This window comes from Temnothorax americanus, unplaced genomic scaffold (assembly GCF_048541705.1).
Source record: "Temnothorax americanus isolate GAGA-0224 unplaced genomic scaffold, ASM4854170v1 Scaffold18, whole genome shotgun sequence".
NCBI classification, from domain to species: domain Eukaryota; kingdom Metazoa; phylum Arthropoda; class Insecta; order Hymenoptera; family Formicidae; genus Temnothorax; species Temnothorax americanus.
In genome coordinates this window covers 344,970-368,542 of record NW_027509318.1, presented here as the reverse complement: position 1 = coordinate 368,542, position 23,573 = coordinate 344,970, and the positions used below count along the sequence as shown (strand labels likewise).

Sequence of the window (23,573 nt, the reverse complement as noted above, 5' to 3'; positions counted from 1 at the left end):
TAAATTGTGCAGGTAAATTTTTTCGACTAAATTTCTGTTTTTGTATTAAAAAAAAAGACAGTAAGATTTTGAAGAATTTAAAACTTGGCGCCGTTCTTTGTGAACAGATAGTAGTCATGTGACCCACGATGTCGAAGATGGCAACGAGGAGTGACAGGAAACGTAGAGTAGCCGAGAAACCGGCACACGAGAGCTCCGCTTTTTATCATTGGGCTATAAATCTTTTGGGTAATAATATTCGCTTTCCCGCATAAAACGTCGAGCTTCCGGCGTGATCTGCGATCGAGAGATTGTTTAAAAGTGAAATAATCTTTGTTCCAACGGCAGGTCTCGGTTTTGGTTGTTTGCATCGCTGGCATGTATCCACGCTGTTCGAAAATGACCGACACTTCTCTTATCTCTCGGAAATCGAACGAGAAATGTCCTTCAGGACTGAGATGGTATGGATAATAAGTGATGATATTTTATAATCATACGTGACATTTGCGTAAATCGATCGTGTAGAAATTTATATCGACCAAATCGAAAGTCGAAACGCTTTTGTCCATCTTCAAATCGAACGTTGTCGAATGCAATGCTGTATACATATACAGAGCTATAGTAAGTATGTAGGCAACACCAAAGATCTCCACAAACGCATAAATAAAACAACAATTTATTTTGGATTTATTATTCCTCGAAATGTTTGATAAAATGTTGAAAGTTGTACTCTTATCCCTTTAATAAATAATCGTCATAGCGTTGGGGTCACTGTTCTGACGTCAACTTATCGAAAAATGTCAATCGCTGCTTCTACAGTGCTGAATCATTCACACGTTTTATCCTGTCTTGGAGAAGAAAAAATAGTGCTAGGTCGGGATTGTAAGGGAGACGACTCGTTAAGTCCAGATACCTGAAGTGACCAAAAATTTCTTTGTGAAAATGATGTATAGAATAATGATGGGGGTCGGACCCATTAGAAAAAGATTCATACTCACATTTTTTTTTGTTATATTGCTGGCAAACAAACTGGTGTGCTATTTTACATTAATTTATAACGATTTCACCAGAATAGTGGCAATATAACTAACAAAAGAATAGGACTATCATTTTCTTCAGTGTTCGAAAGCATGCTCGTTCGACATTCGTTGCTTTCTATTCAAAAGTGTTTTATCTTCAAAAATATTTTCATGCATTGTTTATGCGCCAATAATAATTCAAAACTATTGTTAGAATATATCCATTTATTAATATTGTATTTAAGTGAATACTAAGTTGAAAGCTTGAGGAAATGTTCGATGTTGCCTATATTAATTACCAGTGATCGAGAAGGTGATAAGTAAAATATCTAAATTTTATGCTAAATACAGCTGTTTTCTTTTTTAGGGGATGTATTATTCCTATTATAAAACCATTGCTGAATCCAAGGATTTTTTCGACGGAATGGACAAGCTCAGTCACGACAATCTGTCAGAGTACAGCAATGTCATTGATGCCAGCAGAAAATATAGTCTTTTACCTGAGGTAATTCTTCTCGACAAAATTTCTTCTCAATTATCCGAATCTGAATATAACGATGGATTTTATACTATAATATTATTTATTACATAGATTCTAGCAGGTTTCCTTTATCATATTGCAAGGAATCTTGGTGTTATATCTCAGGAACCATGCTGGCAGGTAAGACTTGAAGAATTTCTTTATGAAACGTACCAATTTTACGAAATACTCACAAGTTGATTACTTTCAGATAGAAAGAGGAGATGGTTTGCCACCTGTGACTAGCTGTGAAGGCCTGGGTGTACCTGTATATTTCTATTTAGAAATAGTTTGGTTTACCACAGTTATCACAGCAGCGGTACTCTTTTACTACGCAACGTACTTGAGTAATTCCATTTACGGTGGATTTATAACAATTCTGTTCTTCTTTTTTAATCATAACGAATGTACTCGCGTTCAATGGACACCGCCGTTACGAGAAACCTTTGCGTATCCTATGTTGCTTTTTCAAATGTACAGCGTTACTATGGCTATCAGAAAATATACAAAACATGATACGGCAAAAGAGCCAGCTTCGTTAAGGAACAGAACTAGGCAAGGACTATTCGTGGTGAGATATAAAACAAGTATAATTATTCATTAAGTATATAATGTATAAAATTGCTTTTATTACAAATAACGGTATTTTTTTTTCCAGGATATATTTGGCTCAACAATTTGTAGCTTGTGCACTTGGCAATTCTCACATTTCGTTTTTACTACGCAAATTGTAGCCATTCTTATATTGAAATGGCTGAGGATCGTTCCGTACGAGTTCTATAAAAATTTTTGTATGGCACACGCTTTAGCAATTGCAGCAGCAACTAAAATAACAAACGGCACTCTTATAATCTGTTCGCTTTACACGTGCATCATAATCAGTAGTAATGTGGCCAGTTTTATAATGAAACTGTCTCGATTTCAAAACATCAAACGAGAAATTCTTGAAATTGCCATAACGATAACTTTTACAAAGTGGATAAAATCCTACGTTCTATATTCTCAAGACGACGCCCACGTGTTTAATATATTGAAATCCAAGTTAACGAACTATAGAGATTTCCATACTATGCTTTACACGTGTTCCGCAGAATTCAACTTTCTACAGTACAAAACTTACGAAGCGATTATTAAGACCTTATTATTACCAACAGCAATACTCGTTGGAATGCTCGCGCTATATTACTGGTACAGAAACTTTAAGACGAGCAATTATCCATTTTGCATAGAGGCTGATATGGCATATAACGGCCTACAGACCGGCGCCTTCGTCATCATGGCCATTTTTATTATGAGATTAAAGCTATTTATGACACCACATCTCTGCATAATAGCTGGTGCCGTGTGTAGTAAACGATATCTCGAAAAAATCGGTTTAAAAAGTGAATTTATGCGGCTCGCCATTGTTATTCTTTTACTAGGTGGCATGTCGTATCATGGCATCGACAGATTCCAAGAGGAACGCGGATTCATAGGTGATTATATTATCAAATTAATTGATTTTCTGCAACTTTTAATTACATGTTATTTTTATACAGGTGAATATAGTAATATTGAACAAGAAGAGTTATTTGAATGGATAAAAAGTAATACACCGAAACACGCCGTATTTACGGGAAAAATGTCATTGATGGCGAACTTAATGCTGTCCACTAGGAGACCGATCGTCAATAATCCTTACTACGAGAGCAAAGAAATGAGGTATAATTTAGATCAGGAATTAACATTACTATGATACTACTTGTAGAGTTATATCTATATATATATATATATATATATATATATATCTATATATATTTTATTTTTATGATATTGTGTAGGGATAGAACTATGAAAGTTTATGAGATTTTCAGTCGGAAAGATGCTGCCTCTGTGTATACCTCTTTAAGAAACATGAAAGTTAGTTATGTTGTATTAGAGGAACCATGGTGCCTTGGATTTGCAAACATGTAAGTATGAGAAAAGCATAAGTACGACAACAATTGCGTAACATCGAATTCTTTTATTTCTTCAGCCCGCAAGGATGTCAAATGATCGATTTATGGGACATGACTGATAATGGAGCGGCGAAAGCGGTGGACAAACCGCCTCTATGTCCACTTTTATTCAAAGGAAACGCGTATCCGTTCAGAAGAGCGTTTGTTAACAATAACTACGTTGCGTTGCAGCTGGATTATTCGCATTACGTAGAATTTAAACCAAAGACTTCTATGCCATTGCATTATCAGTTCTAGAATTCTAGAGTTCTACGTTTCCAAAAAATAAGTAAAAATTTCCTCAAGAGAATGTGGCATACCTCGTGAGAGACTATAAAAGCCTATTTTTCTTAAAACAGAAGTATTATCTATATGAAAAAAAATATACATATATTTTTATAACATAAAACGCAGGTTATTCTTCAAGTTGAATATTGAATATTAATATTCCGAACTTGTAAAAGTTTATCAAGTTTAGCCTTATATGTGCAAATTGTGAAGGGGCATTAAAATATTTTAAGAGGCACACAATATTCCCGATATTATAAAATTTAGTTTATTTTCTGTTTAGTTCAAAAAATTCAATCTTTGTTTTAGCATAGGAATCTCTTAAAACATAATTTATATTGCAACAATTAACAAGATGCAATGTACATATTCGTAATATTATATTTGCTAAATTTCATAATAATGAAAGCAGTTGTTAAGTTGACTAATACGAATGAACGAAAAATAAGATAAAGCCTCATTTCCTATATTTAATATTATTACACTTATATATATATAAATATATATATATATATATATATATATATCGATATGCTCGATTTTTGACGACGCGAATAGTTTCGAATATACATATAAGTCGTACTATATTTAATCACATATGTGTTCATTTACCCGCTCTATATGACATAAGACATGAGTGCCAACATTAAGTATTATTTATATTTGTATAACTATTAAAACACATCTTTCAAATTTATATAAATTTCTTATCAAATAACGAGCATTTCGTAATACGCATATTGGACAATAATTCTCCACTTTAATATCGATTGTAGGAGGTACTTATTAAGATCGCACATCCATCGTAATATGATCGTACATGTTATCGTAATTGTAATAATGAGATTATAAATAAAAAACAACGTACGAAAAAAAGGATCTGTTATAAGAAGAATGTATCTTTCTCTTTGCTTAAAATACAAAAAGCATGCTACAAATTTTTATTATATTTTGAAATTTCGATGAACTGAAAAACGCACCTAAAAAATTTACGTTTTCAGACATTTTTAGCATGTGAATGATCTGAAAAAAATCTCAAACGCGCGGGATACCCGAAAGAAAAATCGAACCACACGGCGAAGATAGCTCCGTTATAACGCACATATAGCATAGCACCTTCGCTCCGTGTTATAGTTGTAACAGATAGTATAGTCGAGAGGCAATCTTTGGTATACTGCGTTGTGCTGCTGACCCAAATGAATCCTACTGGCCGCCACTGCATGCCGCCAGTCGCCAGTCAGTCCCGCTCCGGGCTTCTTCGCGTTCGCGGCAATATTGGTCGCTCGGTCGCATTCTCGGTTACATTCGAATCCATTGCATTAATTGTCAATTTTTTTAACACCTATCGATCGAAACGCACGAGTGTCAAAATTCTTTTGCAAACATCGTTTCGTCCTAATTCTTCTATCGTAACCACACAGTGATTTTTCTATCTCTCATCAAAGTGATTATTTCTATAAAAAAAAAAAAAAACAATAGGTGTTAATTACTATTAATTTAATTTTAATCAACAAATTAGATTTAAACGTTGGTTTTTCAAGTTTGCGCACTGGATATCGATGATCCATTTCGGTCGCAGTGCGTTTCTGCCGATTGATCGGTGCTCGGTCCAAAAATCAACGAAAACAAACTTCTCGTGACTGGTGTACCATGCGTGTTAAAACGGTGCCCCTACTCTTCTATAAGTGAAGGCACTCCCGGTTTGCGATTACAGCTGCCACTCGTCAAAGTTAAAGGCACGGATAGACGCGAGTTGATCTGGAAATATACATCGTGGATAGTGGAGCAAGAAGAAGGAGTGGCATTTCGTGCATAATGTAAAGAGTGCTGATGCCCAAGCGAAGAAATCGCAGGACATTACCAGGGGACGAAACATCTGTCCAGAACGCACGCAGCGATGCGACATTCCACGCTGGCCCCGCGTAATCATTGACAATTGGCAGTAAGCAAATCGAAAATAAGTAAATATAGTAGAGAAAGTATGAGATTATGCTTTGACCTACTAAAATTGTCTCTCAATTCCGGTGCATGCATTCCAGTTATGCAAATACAAATTATGTAGACATTACACCGTAACACACCGTTGTTCTGCTAATGTAATTTTTTATATTTTTTTCGTCAAATCACATTGCATTATCGCAATGCCTCAAAATGAAAAGCAGATCGCTCCGGATGGTCGAGAGAGAATTAGTCTTGTTTTGTCTAATTTAAATTTCCAACTTTTTGACTCGGGCATGGCGGAACGTCAAGGACGTGTCTTCCTCGCGTCCTTGCGTCGGCTTATGGACGGTGCATTAATTCGCTCAATGAGCGTAACAATGTAAATGCAGTCCTCAATCAGATAGACCGCCCAAGATCGCTACTCCGCTCAAGTACCGCAATTTCACGGTAATATCCGCTCCACCTTCGCGGAATATCATATCTGCGATTGTTCCACGGTACACGGCACGGATTTTGAATATGTATATAGCGCGTGCGTTTCTATACACGATCACGGCAGATGTGCAATTTTGTAAGCACGTAATCCACATTTGCATCGGAATCCAATCCGCGTAACGTGAACTCGTTCTCTTGCACAACGCGCGCGTACGCGCACGCGGTTTCGCATAATTTGCGTCTCACGAGTTAGCATGAGAGTTCGTTAAACATTGAATCTTTAATCAGTCGCGTCATTACGATGTCAACAGCGAATGGGCGCGTAATCGTCTCGCTCAAACAGAACGAAGAATAACTGTATGCGAATGAATAATAATATAGAGTACGTACGTTTGCATTCTTCTCGGGCCTGTTCCTCGTATTGTAAATCGACTCTCGTAACGCTATATCGAGCATCGGCAACGGAACCCTTCACAATTCGCGTAAAACCCGTTCCTCTCTGGCCTCAAAACCGCGCGCGGATCACTTGACCGGGTTGAGTTTAGGAATTTGGCACGTGCCACACAGGTGTACATACATATTATATAGTTAGAAACATTTATTTTACCGAAACGTTTGAAAAAGAAAAAAAAGATAGAGAGAATTTCTCTATCTTCATTGGTAAAACTTATAAATAATATAAAAACATTAATTCCCATAGACTTTCAACACTTTTTTCTATTTTTTTCTTTAACGAATTTTCGAAATGTTTTATCTTTAAAGAAAGCGTTTTTGAGACAGTACCGATAATGCAGTTTTTTTTAAATTATCCTCCGCATGCAATTTTATTTTTTGACCGCAGAAAATATATTTTACACATAGTCATATCTATATTTGAAACAGAATTTTGATCTTATTCTAGTGAATGTACGTAGCTAATCATGGTGAGCGAAACGACGAGATCAACGGTATTGGTTACTTTCTCAAAGCACGATCGTATTCGTAACCTACTTTAAACGGCGATGCACTAACCGGGTGCAAACAGCAGACCGATGTTCGTGCCAAGACTCGAATTAGAAAGATCTAATTCGCTTTAGCTATAGGATTCTGTATCTCCTTCGCATTGCCATAGCGTATTCTACAATTATTCTACAAATTACTTAGAAATTGATAAAATTTGTAAAATAAATTTTCTAATTTTCAATTTTAGGAATTAATATGAAAATATGCCATGTCTTTTGAAATAAATAGAAAAACATTTTTTTTATATAGGAAACTAAACTCTGGTATTAAAATTTTGAAATTGTTTAAATAATAATTAAAAAATATAAACAGCATTGTCCTTATTCCTTAAAATATAATAGTATAATTACTCTTGAAGAAAGTCTCGGCAGAACCTTTTCGAATCGCTCGAGCACTTATCTAGAAAAGCAAAGCAAATACAAAAAGATCGACGAAAACTCGTTTCGTTGCAGCAAATAGAATTTCTAATCTGGTGATGAAGTACTTTACAGAAGATTTTACTTTCTGGTTTGCCTGTTTTTGTTACCTGCTCGAAAGGTGGTCCCGACACTTGGTTGGACAACCGTGAAACATAATCCCAAGGCGGAGGTCGTTAGGCATTCTTTTGGAATCAGTTCTTAAGAATGTGTGTGTGTGTGTGTGTGTGTGTGTGTGTGTGTGTGTGTGTGTGTGTGTGTGTGTGTGTGTGTGTGTGTGTGTGTGTGTGTGTGTGTGTGTGTGTGTGTGTGTCGTGTGCGTGCGCGCGAGAGAGAGGGAGAAATCAAGCGAGAAGCAAACTAGAGAAAGGAGGAAACACGAGTAGTAGGTGGTTTATCGTAAAAGTTTCACATGACCGAGTTAGAGCCCGAGTCTACTCTGCGACAATGACTATGATACGAGGGATCATTTTCACGTGGGCGCCACGTTGGATGTACGTTGCACGTCCCATCACGTATTAATTGGACGAAGGCCATAATCATAAACGTAATTCCATCGTTCGTCCGTAATATTTCGCGTAATGTACACGCGCACTCATGACCGCGACGATCATCGCCATTCGTGCGCACTCGTGCTATTGCGCGCATTCAAGTCACGGCACTTACCGGAATTTGACCGCCCTGATGCTCTTCCGCATCAACACGCTCAGATATATCCCGTCAAGCATTTCACGTAATCTCTGAATATCTGTTGACATTTTAAAGATAGATTCTTTGAAAAATTAACTTTGAAAAACTAAACTTTGCCAAAACAACAAAAGATAACTTTATACTTTCAGAATACTTAAAAATGAATGATACGACAGACAGTAAAATAATCATTCGCACCGTTTCGTAATCATTTTAGTCTCGTTTAAGCTTGATATGAATGTTTCTGGCTTAAACTTTACAAAAATTGAGTTATATGTATATAATTATATGCATATATATAAGATATATTCAAAGAGAAAAAAAGAGAGGAAGATATTTGAAGCATAGATTTTTCAATTTTAGAATTAAAATTCTAGAAAAGCAAATTCGATTTAAATAAACAATAAAGAAATCGTTACTTAATCGCGCAATTAAATTTTAGATATACTTGATTCATAAACACTTATTTTCAATTGTTTCAATTGGCAACAACTTATATTAAAGTTTCTGAATTTTTCTTTAACAAAAATTGATTCGATTTTTCGGTTAAATAATCCAATATTCAGATATTGTACTTTTTCAATTTCGTGCACTGGTTAGTATTGGAACAGAATCATGGCTATCGTTATTATGCTAAACCGGTTGCGCGAGCGGAAGAAACCGGGTTAATTTTCCCGCGAGTGATAACAATGTCGCCCCGAGGAAACTGGACCGATAGTAATCTCGCGTCGCTATTATATTCAGCTCGTATATAATTGACTCGTCCTTGTTTGTTATTACACTTTTACGTGAAGGAGTGAGCTGTTTTGAGGAGGAAATTTGCATTCAAGTTTTGCCTACGCGATAAACTTCGCGAAAGAAGACAAGAAGAGTTACGCAAAGAATCTCTCGACATTGAATTTTACGAGCCACTATAAAAGTCGACCCAATTATTCGTTCTTTAAACATACGTTAAAATTAGAAATGTGAGTCGAGAATGGTTTACACGATTTGACTGGTGTTACCGTTATTCAACCAGGTTGAAATTCCTTCGTGAGGGAGGCGACATGTTCGGTGCATTAGTAGGAAGTCGATTCTACTTCCGCAATCCGTACAGCTCTTTTAAAGTGTCTCTTTTGTATTGTAGCTTAAACGGAGACGAAAGGCGATTTAATTTCATACTGTATAAAACGGACTCTTTAGAGAGCTTCCTTTGAACTTGCGCTATTTATATAAGTAATAAAATTACACAGAATTTATTGTGAAATTGTAGAATTAATTATAAAAAGAAATATTATTTATATGTAATAAAATAACAATAATGTATTTTTGAAATGTCATTTATTTTTTATATGTAATGCAATTCCCTCCAGAGTAGAACTTAATATTTATTCATACATATAACTTATATAATATGTAATTAAATAATTTATATGCGTAATTAAATATACTTTTTATACATAATTAATTAAGCTTTATATGCAATAAACTAGTATCATTTTTGATTTTTTTTAACAATTTTTGTACTCATAAACAGTTTATAAAATGTATGTTTTCCATGGTTTTGCGTCAAGTGTTCTACGCAGTGTAGGGTTAAAGTTGGGTATATGCATCAAGGTGCGTCCATCGGAATGCATTCCGCGACGACATGGGTATATAGGTATAGGTTTGCAAGGTCTGACTTGTCAGCGGGAGACGTATCTCTTTCGATTAGATAGGAATGTCGAGAGGTGTAGAAGCGACCAAGGTCAGAAAAACAACTCGTGGAGATGAACCTGAATCGTCAAAAGGGATGCTGCCGATCTTGTGGACCGGCGCGCGCGGCACCCGACCTTGTTTTGGTGGAGCCAGGTATCGGACCAGTTTCACCGATGATATCGCCATAGAATGATCCCTGGAAAGATGCGTAAAATCCTGAGGAATTCAGGATTCACTGTTACAAGTGCGGTTTAAAATGACTAGGACAGAAATTGACCCGCGTTTTCTTCGTATATAACTCTCAACGCAGTTGTAGAACTTAGATAATAGTAAAACTCTCTCGGTATCCAATTTAGCTTAAGAGCGGACTTTATTATTATATCATATAAATTGTCATAATTTGCAAATTTGAGTTCTTTACTAGAATATTAAATAATATATTACAATTCATATATATATATATATATATATCATTTTAAAATGTATTGTATTATCAATAAAATATTTAAAAACTCTTTAACTTTCGAATGAAAAGATAGCATAGCAGCATTTGCTGCTGGATGCATTGCGTGGATGTGGAACAGTGTATTACGAATAGATCGCGCGGTTACCAGTAGTTTAACCACTTTTTGTCTGTATATTTATCCGAGCGTCATGTCAGTGACAGTAAATAGGGAATGAAACCGAGGAAAGTCCGACAAGTGTAGACACCGATTGGTTAAATAGTTGAAGCGTATATAGACAGGCGAGAGATAATTTTCTATTTAATCAATATTGCTGGTGATTGCTTCAAATAATTAAAACGTATACAAATAAAAGTAAAGAATCTTCTAAACATTGTATTTTTTATTATCGCTGTCTTTCATAATTTTAATGTCTGTTATTGAGTAATATGGTTTGATAACTTTCCATAATATAACAATCGATTATGCAACCTTAAACTAAACACGCATCCACTTTATATTCTATTCGTTTTTTAATGATTTTCTATTCTGTTGCCGCCTGTTACCACCTGTTATTAATTTACTATACTAACTACCGCTTATATGTTAATTGTTAAAAATCTGAAAACTACTCCGTAAGTACTCGCTGTGCTTTAAAATTCAAGTACTAAAATATATTTTTCCATTGTTATACTAGATTATTCTTACATGGCATTTTTAAGGCTGCAGCAGTTGATTATCCAATTTGCCAGAGAAAAACACATAATCGTTTTTATCGGCGAAGCGGAATGAAAATATTTATTTATGTTTGCACGTGAAAGTGCGCGCATCATATTGTAAAAAAGAAAAAGACTCTCAGGCATTCGGAAGTATGTACATGAACATTATGAGATAAAAGATACATATCATATTTACTATTCCTTGAGCAGAAAATTCGATGCGTTTTCGATAAACATCCGCGTGAAAGTACGACTACTCGCTCGCCATATTTGCCAATGTTTTATAGGAAACAAACGGTATTTCCTCATATAAATGTAAATGGCAGAAAAAAATAAAAAGTAAAAAATTTTTACATACAAATTTTTATAATGTACGATAATATACGCTGCTTGATCAATTTTTATTACGATATTTATAATATCATTTTCAATGTAATAAATTTTTGTCACGATATTCATAATCATTTGCGAGGTGAAAAGAACTTGGATGCAACATTCGAAAGGCACCTCGAGAAATGAATGTGCCGTTACGCGATCGGAAATGTATCTTCCTCTTCCTATGTGTATCCGCATCTTGCGCGTAACTCCGGTAACGGGAAAGGGCCCGACATCGACGCACGAGGGGACCATTCCTCGCGATTCAGACGGAGGGGAAATTCGCTGCTCGACATGGGCAAGAGTCGACTTGAACGACAAATTAGACCGCGACGCGCGCTGGTACGCTGCGGAATAGAAAGTTGCCTCGACGCGACGGTATAGTGTGAGAAGCGTTGAGTAAAGAGAGATGGAGAACGTGTCCTGACTTTGTACAAAAAAAAAGAAGGAATAATGAAAAGAATGAAAACAGATCTTTTTATTTTACTTTGCGATAAAAAGATAATCCTTTAAACACACAGCAAACATTTACATATATATTTTCATAAAAATCTTAAAACATGCAAACAAGTAAATAATAACGGTCTTTTAACGTATTATAAGAACACAATCGTGATAAAAGTTTTAATCAAATAATTGCTTTTACTTTCTAAAAATAATATAAATATATATATATATATATATATATATATATGTCACACATTAGTATCTTTATATATTTTTAAAAAGATATTATCTCTCTATACTCTATAAACAGATTCTAGTAGATGGAAAAAAAGAGAGTCACAAAGGAATGAGGATAGGGAAAGGAGATACGTGTCATGTGAAAATGTCGCATCCCCTCCGCGCTATTCTCCGTGACATTTATACACCCCGTTGCCACTTCCATCGCGTTAATAACTTAACTATAACCGCCACTGCCGTTGATCAGGAATAATTCGCTGCTCTTCCTCGCGCGCAAATATAATTCGACACGGCGCGTTAATTGCCACAACTCAGGCTTTCATCGAGATTAGGATATCGCTACTCTCACCGGGAACCGGGAACAGTCCTACATGCCTCATTCCGCGGGCGCGGTGAAGGACGAATGCGAGAGAAATTCCAAACAAACTGTCTTGTCTCCATTGGTCGCACATATAACATCACTTGCTGTGGAGATGCTGCTATACCTGACTAATATGCTAGATATATTACTGTTCAAAAAGAAATTTAATGCAATGAAAATTCAAGTCAACACAATGACAGATTGTGACACTATACCACAAAATCGTCGGTATATAGTGGTAGGATACGATTATTCATGAATTACAGTACAATTAATCATTATTAAATGAATAAACGTTGACGGCCTTTATTCTTCCTCCGCAGAGATGCGAAGCGAAGTGGGCGAATGGCTGGCCACGTGCGTAGGTTCGCCAATATGCATCCTGCTGCTGTCATGGTCCCTATTGATCTACCAGAATCAATCTTCATCCGCGAAAAGAAAAATTGATGTGCTGACAGTCGCGATTCTCTCTCAAAGTCTCACGCATCAATTAGGATTGCTGCTATACGCCATTCTCACTTTGATCCGTCCAGCGAACCATTTTGGAGGTAACTGTAATTATATATTGCTTTGCTGATCTTTTAGTACAATATATAAATAATCTGTGAGTATATTGCATTTTATTTCTGTTAAAACTAAAAATGCAATAACATATCCTACTATTAATCATATAAAATAGTAACATTTTATTATAATTATTGTGCACAACAATGTCGAAAATTTGGTACTTTAATTTAGTCACAATCTCCCTGTATAACGTTACTACTGCGCGAGATCATTCTCCTCTTTGGAATTCACGGAAGTGCCAACCAATTTCCAACGATTATATCATATGTAAATTAATTCGGCGAAACAGATTAGCCTGGCGCTCGAAAAATATTACGCCAATCGAGCCGTACAATTCTTCAGATTGAGAAAGTTAAACAACTTTTCTTTGTCACCAGAGTTATGCTCAACTTTGGTCTGGGTGCTGAACTCGTCGAGTATCCTTCAGGAACTAACCTTGACGTCGATCGCAGTGTTCGCGGCGATCAGCAGTCACGATGATGTTATCGATCTCACGAAGAATCACCTCAAGTACCATTTGGTGAGCTTGAGCGTCATCAGCGCCTGCATCGGTGTCACTGGCGTTCTCAACTTCGAGCCGGAGACCTGCGTTTTTCTGGCCCACGAGATCTCCCATAAATACGGAGTCTTCGTCAACTCTCTAAGGGGTCTATTGGCTCTCACGTCTCTTTTCGGCGTGATGGTCGCACTCTTTAAAAACCTCTGCCGTCCACCGACTTCCGAGCTGCTCAAATCGGTCTCAGATCTGTCCGAGGCAAGCTCGAAGAACTCTTCAGGAGCATTCGATTGTCACCCACAACATTGGGATCCCTCGAGCGGATCGTGCACCAGCGGTTCAACCAACAGCAGGGCGTGTTTGAGGAAGAAGAGGGTACAGGTGGACGAGGCCAGCGGCAGATCTACCGTTTACAGCATACTTTTTGTCTGCTACGTCTTCGAGCATTTACCTATCTTGGTAATTATATATATTTTATTGATTTACGATTTATTCTTACATTTTACATTTATCTTCTCTATTGTTCTATTCAATTACTTAAATTAAATATCATTGCAACTTTATTATTATTATTATATATTTATACTTCGTGAGATTTATAATAGATTTGATAAACATAATTGCTATGTATCATAGCGCATAAGACTGATTTTTACGCTATTAAATTGACGATAAATTAAACACGGTAAAATAATCTAACATTCTCGTAAACTTAGCATGTCATTAACTGAATTGTCTTCAAAAAATAACACAGAGTCAACTATTATACAGAATGTCGCAAAATTCTTTCCATATTATTTTCTTTAGCAAATTCTTTCTTTAATAATGTTCATAATTTACAATTTAATGCTTATTAACGCCGAGATATTTTCCTAAAGAAAAAATTTCATTATAAATTTACCAATTATAAAAAGAGCCTATATACGAATAGCTGCATGCTTACTTTTCCTAATACGAGTTGAAAGTTAATTCGACGAAACAGGAAACTCGTTTGCAGAAAATCATTTCGATCGTTAGCATAATCTCGTAACGTTAAAGACCTGAATTGCAAAATCCGTTTCTAATTTATGTAAAAGTATAAAATGTAATCCAATGCTATCGAGATCGGCGCGTTTTTCCACACGATTGGTTTAATTATTATTACTTTCGAATTGGAACTCCAACGAACTGGTAACGCTAATTGTCGACTCACAGTTGAGATTTATCAAAGGACACGTGATTTATTAAATCAATCGCGGCCAATCCGAACGTTTCTTTGCTCGGTAGTGGTATCATTTTTTACGCGAGCATCTCGATATAAGAAATATTTCGCAATATCCTCGAAATTGCGCGTGCCAAGTCGACCGTAGCAACGTTACGTATAGTTAAAAGTGGCCGGCCTAATTTATGGTACGTCCTTGATTATGATTTTCAATAGCGAATAATAGAGGATATTCTGCAAGTTTTTTAAACTGAACTACAGTCAATAACGTGTTTTTCGAGCAACATAGAATTTCTCATTAATTACGCATAATACCCAAAGGTTCAGAAAACTTTAAATCATTTCGTCCTCCTTAAAACAAAATGCCAGATACTTTTTTGATAAGGAGAAGAATGGTGACGTAGAGAAATAACGTAATTGCAAAAAATTCTATACATATTCCAAATATCACATATCTGAAAAAGGTTGAGATTTTACAATTTTTTTATTTGCCGCGAGTCGAATTGTTACAATTAGTCACGCCCCTGAAAATTTCATCGTATCTCACAACAAATCCGATACGGTGGTCGGTCGAATTGTCCGATCGCCGTCACAGCAATTACATCAGTACAATTACATCAGTCGAGAGGATTTTCATACGACCGAGCGCGAGCCGGACGCGAACTTGGTTTCGAGCATATATACCATCATTGTCATCCGGAAGCGAGACAGACCCTTTGCACGTAAACGCCACTCCTCCGAGAAAGTGGACAAGAGAAACAAAGGGGACCCGAGATGGAAAAAGGGTCGGCTCGACATAAAGCAAAATTCGAAAGCGCGACCTTAATTCGAACGACGACCTTAATCGACGAACTAAATTAAGAATTCGCGCGACGGCACCGGTTCGACGTTCCGCAAAAGTCGTCTCGTGGAGAAACTCCCATGACCTTCCTTATTAATATTAATGATTGCGGCTATTACACATGCGTGACGCATACTATTTACATCGTATAGGGACAACGCGCGACCAATTAGGTTATCGCCAGGTAGGCGTATCTCACGTAAAAAGTCGCGGAACGAATGTTAAAAGATTGTTCTTATATATTATTTCGATCGTCATAATACGCGCGCGCCGCGATCGCAAAATGCGAAGTGAAACTCATAATACGTTATTCACTCGTCGCTACTAACTACCTCTCTTAACGAATGATATTTTATATGAATCATCGTTTTTATAATTGACGCGGTATCTAAGCAGTTACGAAATGAAACGATTCGGCGCTCGATACACGTAAATCCATGCTCGAGATTCGCACGTATTAGTTCGTTGAAAAATAATAGTCGGAGCACCGTTCGTCGAAGTAAACACCGTTCTCCGCTTACACACGCGCAAACAGCGTGACGGCCGTTACACTCGTGTTTTTTGTCTAACGATTAAACTAAATCACCGGTATAAATTTTAATTACAAGCTCGAACAAAAAGATATCGACAATCGCATTAAAATACGCATTGGTAAGATCAACAAGCTTCTATATTTTTTTTGGCATCTATATATACTGATTATTTTTAACGCAAATAATCTACGTTACATTTACCTCAAAATTCGTAATTCTTGAGAAACTTTGAACCAATGCGATGGTTTCTCGCATATTAGGCAATTATTATCGGAGCTTCGATCGGTCTGAACGCATTTTTAACAAACGCGAAGAGCGTGTCCGCGGCAGGCGTTACGCTCGCATTTACCAGCGGCAATTAAAGTAAAACATCAATCCGCGCGGGATCGGTACAGGTTGATGAGGTTAAAACCAACGCTGGAGAAACAATCAGATGGAGAATAAATTGTAAAACAGCTGAGACAATTATACATATGGGAAAAGGAAGAGAAGCATGTCGCGGTTCTCAATTTATTGTAGCAATCGAAGCGATGTATTCGAGATAATAAAAAAATTAGATATTATATATAAGCGGAATATTAGTTTAAATTAATATTAAAAAGATTTAAATACAAAATATTAAAATAGAATATTTAATAAAAAATTATAAAGATGCCGACATAATCTTGTACCAACTTCACAATATGTGAAAAAATACAAGAAAAGAAGGAAATTTAATTTTGTCGCTATTATATATATCACTTCCACAAATTTCAAAATCTATTAAAATACTGTTGTGTAATATGTATAAGTATGAGATATAATTTTGCAAAAAATAATTTTGCGCACATGTAACATTCCAAAAGAGTTAATAAGAGATGCAATATGACAGAAAATTTATGATTGTGGCAACCATCGTGCCAACCGGAGCGATACGTGTTCGAGGAAAAGAGAGAGAGAGAGAGAGAGAGAGAAAGAAAGAGAGACGGGGTCGAGAATTGCGCGTGCACTTTATACACACACACACGCGTACATAGTGCCGCTCTATTCTCTAATTAAGGTACAACTAGTTTCGATTTCATACCTCGGACTAGACCAGCCGTTACTCACGTAACCAGCAGCGGTACTACCGCACGATATACCGTTCGTGATCGTGATAGAACATACAGTGCGAGTACAAAAGTACACCGACCGAAAGGAAGGCCTTGTTACTCGTAAATTAACGATAATTTGATTATCTTGTCGCGATTAAAAATTTACATAAAGCAGCAGTAAGTGTGAAAGCGTGTAAAATTATTTACACGAACAAATTATCTTGAAAAAGAAACACACTTCTTTCTAAATTTGTAAAAATATGCATTCTATAATATACATATAACCTTCACGTATAGAATTATATTATACATATTCCGAAAATACGTACATGCGTATAATTTTACAATTACGTAAATTTAAGGTTTACACAACAAACAAAATATTTTTTAACTTGTTAGGAATAAACAAATTTGAATTAATTCGTAATTAAAATCAACTTTCTATTCTCTCTCTCTCTCCAACGGCCGAATATATATTTATCTCATTTCAAGTGCAAAAATGTTTGGGGATTTCAAGCAACGCGAACAAACCAATGGTTTAACATATTAACCAATATGTTGAACTTTCTGTCAAAATAAATGTAAAACCAAGGATTTCAATTTGATGATAAAGAGATTTCATTTGTCTGTCGTGTCATTTACAAAAAAAAATTCGACAGGATTATCCACCATCGCTATTATATTTTTGAACAACATTGTAATAATGGACGAAACGATTCACGTATCGTATACACGTGTGTTCACAACGTACGTAAAATTGCGTATACCTGCTCGCACATCGCATCATATCGCATTGCATCGTACACTTTTGCGCGTACTTTTGAAAGCGCGACCGCGGAGTTTTCACCGCAAATTCTTGCGCGAATCCACGGTTATAAACGAAAGTTTTTTTTTCGTAATCCCTCCGTAAGAGGCTTGTTCGGATATTTTCAATGTGTCTTTCTATCTACGAGATCGACCCTTTCGTAAAGTCGAAGACGCTATAGATATCGCATGTGTGTGTGTGTGTGTGTGATTAGGTATGACACACAGACATCCGTCGAATAATTAGCCGCACGTGTAATTGACGCGATCCGAATGTTCGACGTACATGGTAGATTCCTCGCAGCGAAAGCTGGACCCAATTTCTGAATATAAAAAATCTTCTTGACACGATTTCTGGTGAAATTTATTAGCGCGAAGAAAAGCCCGCCATGATCTAGAATGCCTAGATTACATTACTTACGTTGCATTAAGTGCAACAAATTGTGCAGGAATATATTTTCTAATATATACATTCAACCGTAATGACCACATTCGATTAATGATTATCGCATTCATAAGTGTTATTAAAAATATTGAACATACTCCGCGCGCCCTCATAAAAATATTATATATAGATAGTATAATAGCAATAACTGTGTATATCTCCCTATTATTACATTATACATTATATATTACAGTGTTGGGCTATATGTTCTGTTCTGTTGCAAAATTTATGAATATCTTTATAAAAGTTAAATAATATTATTTTTTGAAGCATGATAAATCTCTTTAAATTAATTAAACACAATTTCCTATAGATCATCTCCATTAGACCGAGCCTTTTAAAGAACTTTTGCACACCCCAAAATTTGGCGACGTGGCTGCCACTGGTGAAGGATACGCTGCTCCCGGTTTTCCTGGCTCTCTTCGACAAGATGTTCCGTCGATACGTGGCCAAGGTGTATACAAAGCAGGATCACGCAAGGAGACTATCGCACGGTGCGTCTTTTTTTTCTATCGCAAAAATAGGTTTCACGGAAATTTTGTCGCATTTCATAACACAAACGGAGACACTATACGTGATTTCCATTCTTTCGTTAAGCAAAAACACACTGACCTGTTCGCCGTGCGTGGGAAAGTAAGACGACTACCGTAATAATCGTGATACCTGCCCGCCCAGCGATATTCCGCGCGACAACCGGCAATTTTTTTCGTTAACGACATTTGAATGATTTACTCGACCATATTTTCATTTTGCAACATATGTAACTATTTGTACAGTTTCACGTGTAATCCCACGATTGGCAGCCGTTGGAGGATTTTTTAAATTAAATTATTCATTTTTTGCATTCTACACATTTTTGTTCAATGTAAATTAATAAGATTTTGAAAATAAAATGTATATATACATATGTAAAAATATATCGTTGAACGACTCTAGTAAGTATTATTCTGTTTCTAAATTAAAGTTTTAGAAGAGTTCACTTTTTATTTTTTCAAAGGAGGAATACCAATTTAAATAATTCATATCTATCATTATTAAATTTATTGCAATTAAAGAAAACATTTTTATGACATAGAGGACTCAAAGCGAAATTTGTCGATGTAATGAAATATCTCTGGGAAATTTCTCTTTCAGGCGGTATAGACGGTAAATTTCGACACTTCGAACAAGATACCGAATACAAGCTGCAGTTGAACTTGAATCACGGGTTAAAGTTTCCTCTGACTAACGGAAGCCTCTACGGACGGTTGCACAGCCATCAGAACAGAGGTGAGTGAGCGAGATTTAACGATGCGAAAATATTTCGATCACCCGATAGTTCTCTCTCCCGGCCTATATATTGTTAATTGCGACGTTTCGTGCAGCTTTGTTAATGCACCCATCGAACACCTTGACGCGATCACGTTAGAAAGTCCGAGAAACGAAACCTCTCATCTCTCTCGCCTATATACGCGTGTTCCACCATACCACCGCAACAACTACTACCATTACCACCAGATGTATCAGACATTATATACAGGTTGCTGTAACGTGAAAAGCTGAATATTTCGATAATTTCGATAGTAATACTTTCACGAATCCGGTCTCTATACTGGCAATGATTATAATCGTGGAAACGTCGTGACAAATCGTCACCCCAAGGATTCGTTCGACCAAGGATTCTGATGGTCATTCTAAAATTGACGTAATTTTAGATGTTTATAATATAAGCATTTTAATCGAATAATCATTTTTATTTACTCAATAACTCTTCTTATGTTCACACATTGCAGCGAAAACCGGCACGATTACTATGGGAATTCAGCAACACTATCCCAAGACGCAATCCATGAACGAGGACGGCAACTATGCGTCTTTACCAGCGGAACTATCGTCCTTCACGAGTTCGACCTTCGAACCACGTCAGGATAGAATCCCCGAACCGGCAAAGAAGAACTCGGTAGAACAACAACGGTCGGGCTACAGCAGAGGACCGAGACTAAACGAGAGCTCGCACGAGTTAGTTAGTAATCGCAGGAAGATCGGCAGCACCGATGTCTTCGGGCAGAACATGGAAAACTTGGTGCAACTGGAGGATCCTGCGAGCAATCGAAAATTTCAAATCAAGAATCTGGACGAGATTCGCGAAGAACCATCCAGGCGACACGCTAGGAGCGTTCTCGGTCTGGAGAAGCTAATTCTAGGGCTGGAAAACAACCTCCAACAGCAGCACTACTCCTACTCTAGAAACGTTTTGCGCAGAAATCAAAGCTTCGACCATGCCAGGTGTTACTTACTTGTCGGTTCGCCCGGTACGCTCTCGCGTATCTTTTAGCGTACCTTCACTTTTACCTGTGCCATTAAGCCGCCGTCACGATATACGGCAACTGGAAAGTGAGACGCAAAGTTTCCTATAAATTATTCAAAATGCATGTTTCTACGTACATCGTACGTATATGATGACCTACATTCGTCAACTGATGATCTTTCTATCTCACGAATTTTAATATAAAGTGCCATGCGCGTTAAAAAATATATTTGTAAATACATACGTATATTATTAATATTTATAACACATTATTTAATATTTCGGTATAACATATCTCTATTAAAAATATAAATATATCATATATTTTTCGTAAATTATTGTTAAACCATAACGCTTTTCTCTCTCACGCACGTAGATATCGACCTATGCTCGACACGAGGACCTACAATTCGAAGAAAGATGATCTCGCGAAAGAGAATCTTCAACAAAATCTTCATTTAAATCTCCATAGACGGGATAGTCTCCGCGATGGATACGATAGCTCCGATGATGAGAGTTGCGATCTAGATAACGGTGACTTCGACACGATGAGCTCCTGCAGGAGCAGAAGCAGAAGCTGCTGTTCCGTCACTACGGTTGCCAATGATGATTTCGAATATTTCCAACGTAAAGAAACCAAGGTAATTTCATATAATTAAATCTCGCCATTTCTGTAAATTTTTAATAATTTTTTTGGCACTTTGCAATTTATCCTAAAGCAAATCGCGCTAAATTAATGAAATTCATTATTTATCTGCACGTCAAATAATTTTTTCTCATTTTTATTCGTTTAGATATGATTTATTTGCTTTTTATTTGCTTTTTAAATAAATAAATCCATTAACCCCGATAGCAGTTAACGGACCGCTAGTTTCTAGATTTTAATGTTAAACGCAAGAGAACGCAATACGTGCCAGAGGCACTTTCGCGACGCGAGAAAATGCATCGTTCGAGTGCTTGCTGCCGACGGAACGTTTCATCGGCCTCTTCGCGGCGATAAAGGCGCGCGCGCACACTTACGTAATCTCGCATCGTGAGAACGTCCTGTTTTACAGGTGGAGTTGCTGCCCTCTAAGCGAACCGGCGAGGTAAAGGTCAGCATGCGATCTTTCACGCCGCGTATCATAGAGAACGGTACTCCCGAGGATCGGGAGGACAAGATGTGCGGTAGCAATACGAAGCTATCCGATACGAAGCCTAGCATACAGTCCTGTCATTTGAAAACTAAAAGGATCGCGCCCGGTTATTCGATGAATGACCTAGATAAGCTGATCGTCAGTAAAAAGTTGCCGAATCTCTCGATGGAGAATCTGAAAACCATCCTGAAGAACTCTGACGTGAGTTATCTCGACAATGGCGACGTATGCAAACACGACATCGGCGGCTCGGCACCGGACTTTAAGAAGATCTTTGTCACCGAGTTCATATGAAATCCGCGACACTGTTATACAAACTGTTGATAAACGTGGAAAGACTGTATTCATCCTTGCAATGTAACAGTGGCATAGATAAATTTGATACAGACGGAAAACATTCTTCTTAGGACAAAATGTGTGAAAATTCTTTCGTTTTTAAAAAATTACGTCGATAGTAAAATTCAAAAAAATACACAAATTAGAGCATTTAGATTTATGACAATCTTAATTCATTAACAGAAAGAATGATTATTGACATAAATATTTACATCAGCTATCGCACATTGCGCATATTCTCAAGGCATGAGAAATCGTCCCGTTGTTTATACAATGCGAAATCTATATTTTTTATATAAGCATTTTTTTTTTATTATGTCGCATCTCCGAACTTGTTATTAATCGTAAGTTGCGATCAATGAGCATCGGATGAACGTACGTGCAATTATTGTAGACGTTCACGCAGCATCGTGCCTATTTTTGTAAAAATACTGTAAAATACTTTACGATACGTAGCGCGAATTTATCTAGGACGGGGAGTTGATTTTGTAAACGTTGCTTGTAAATATTTTGTATATTTGTATCACAATATTTAACATAGCGATTATGTACATGTATACAATTACGCGTGGTTCCGCACAATTAATCTGTTCATTTAATTGACATGGAGAAATGACGAGCGGATTGTATAAATTAATCATAAATATATTTTACCTCTGGGTTTGTAAGGAAAATATCAGTGATTGTCTTTACACGTCGCTTCGTGGCATCGTGGCAAAACTAAAGTTACTTTAGTACAAAGTAAAAACCTGGTCTCAAATTTCCATTATTTTTCCATTAAAATACTTATGTGATCCTTTTAATATAAGCTCAAATAAGTGTATGTAAAGTTTTTTTTTTGTTTTTTTTTCCGTGTGGAAATCTACCACTGAGGCGGTCGGGGAGCGCCGCTACGCGGCAACCAGTCGCGCACCCAGTACCTAGTGGCCCCCCGTTTGGCAGGGGAGAAGACCCCCTCACCCTCCGGGGAGAGGAGTGAGGGGAGTGCCGGATTCCATGCATTACATCGCCCACGATGCTACATAACGCGCATGGCCTACTACCGGCTAAAACCACACGGTCGTCCCTCTCGGCACATCGAGAGACGAACTTTCAATTAAACTCTCAATTGTTTGTGAGTTTCCGCAAAATAAGACGCTAGCTTCACATACACGTGTCACTGTTTCGTCACCGTCATCGACAGAGAAAACAATATATAAAGATATCTTAACAAGTATTACATGCACTTACGTGCCGAGAGAAAAAAGAGAAAGAGCTACAACATAATGTTTCTGTTTCTAAAAAAAACTATCGATGATTTTATCATTTTCTTCCTTTAAAATTTATATT

At 36.8% G+C, this 23,573-nt stretch overlaps 2 protein-coding genes across 3 annotated transcripts; both read left to right on the top strand.

Moving 5' to 3' along the window:
* The first annotated feature begins 86 nt into the window (after window positions 1–86).
* LOC143896346 (protein C-mannosyl-transferase DPY19L1) lies at window positions 87–4,658 on the top strand. 2 transcript variants are annotated; one of them, XM_077404163.1, is made up of 9 exons: window positions 87–228; window positions 328–440; window positions 1,366–1,503; window positions 1,591–1,659; window positions 1,730–2,089; window positions 2,177–2,993; window positions 3,057–3,219; window positions 3,339–3,467; window positions 3,533–4,658. In XM_077404163.1, exons 1-9 carry the CDS (start codon window positions 129–131, stop codon window positions 3,750–3,752), a joined length of 2,109 nt encoding a protein of 702 aa, XP_077260289.1. In that variant the 5' UTR covers window positions 87–128; the 3' UTR covers window positions 3,753–4,658. The 2 variants fall into 2 exon arrangements, with proteins under 2 accessions (XP_077260289.1, XP_077260290.1); XM_077404164.1 differs by lacking the exons at window positions 87–228; window positions 328–440 and having other exon boundaries at window positions 1,426–1,503; window positions 1,734–2,089.
* Window positions 4,659–5,023: 365 nt separating this feature from the next.
* LOC143896345 (uncharacterized) lies at window positions 5,024–22,918 on the top strand. Its single transcript, XM_077404162.1, has 8 exons — window positions 5,024–5,724; window positions 12,849–13,073; window positions 13,470–14,047; window positions 18,799–18,979; window positions 19,620–19,754; window positions 20,258–20,750; window positions 21,149–21,413; window positions 21,828–22,918. The coding sequence occupies exons 2-8, from the start codon at window positions 12,851–12,853 to the stop codon at window positions 22,200–22,202; spliced, it is 2,250 nt and encodes a 749-aa protein (XP_077260288.1). The 5' UTR covers window positions 5,024–5,724; window positions 12,849–12,850; the 3' UTR covers window positions 22,203–22,918.
* Window positions 22,919–23,573: the final 655 nt, after the last annotated feature.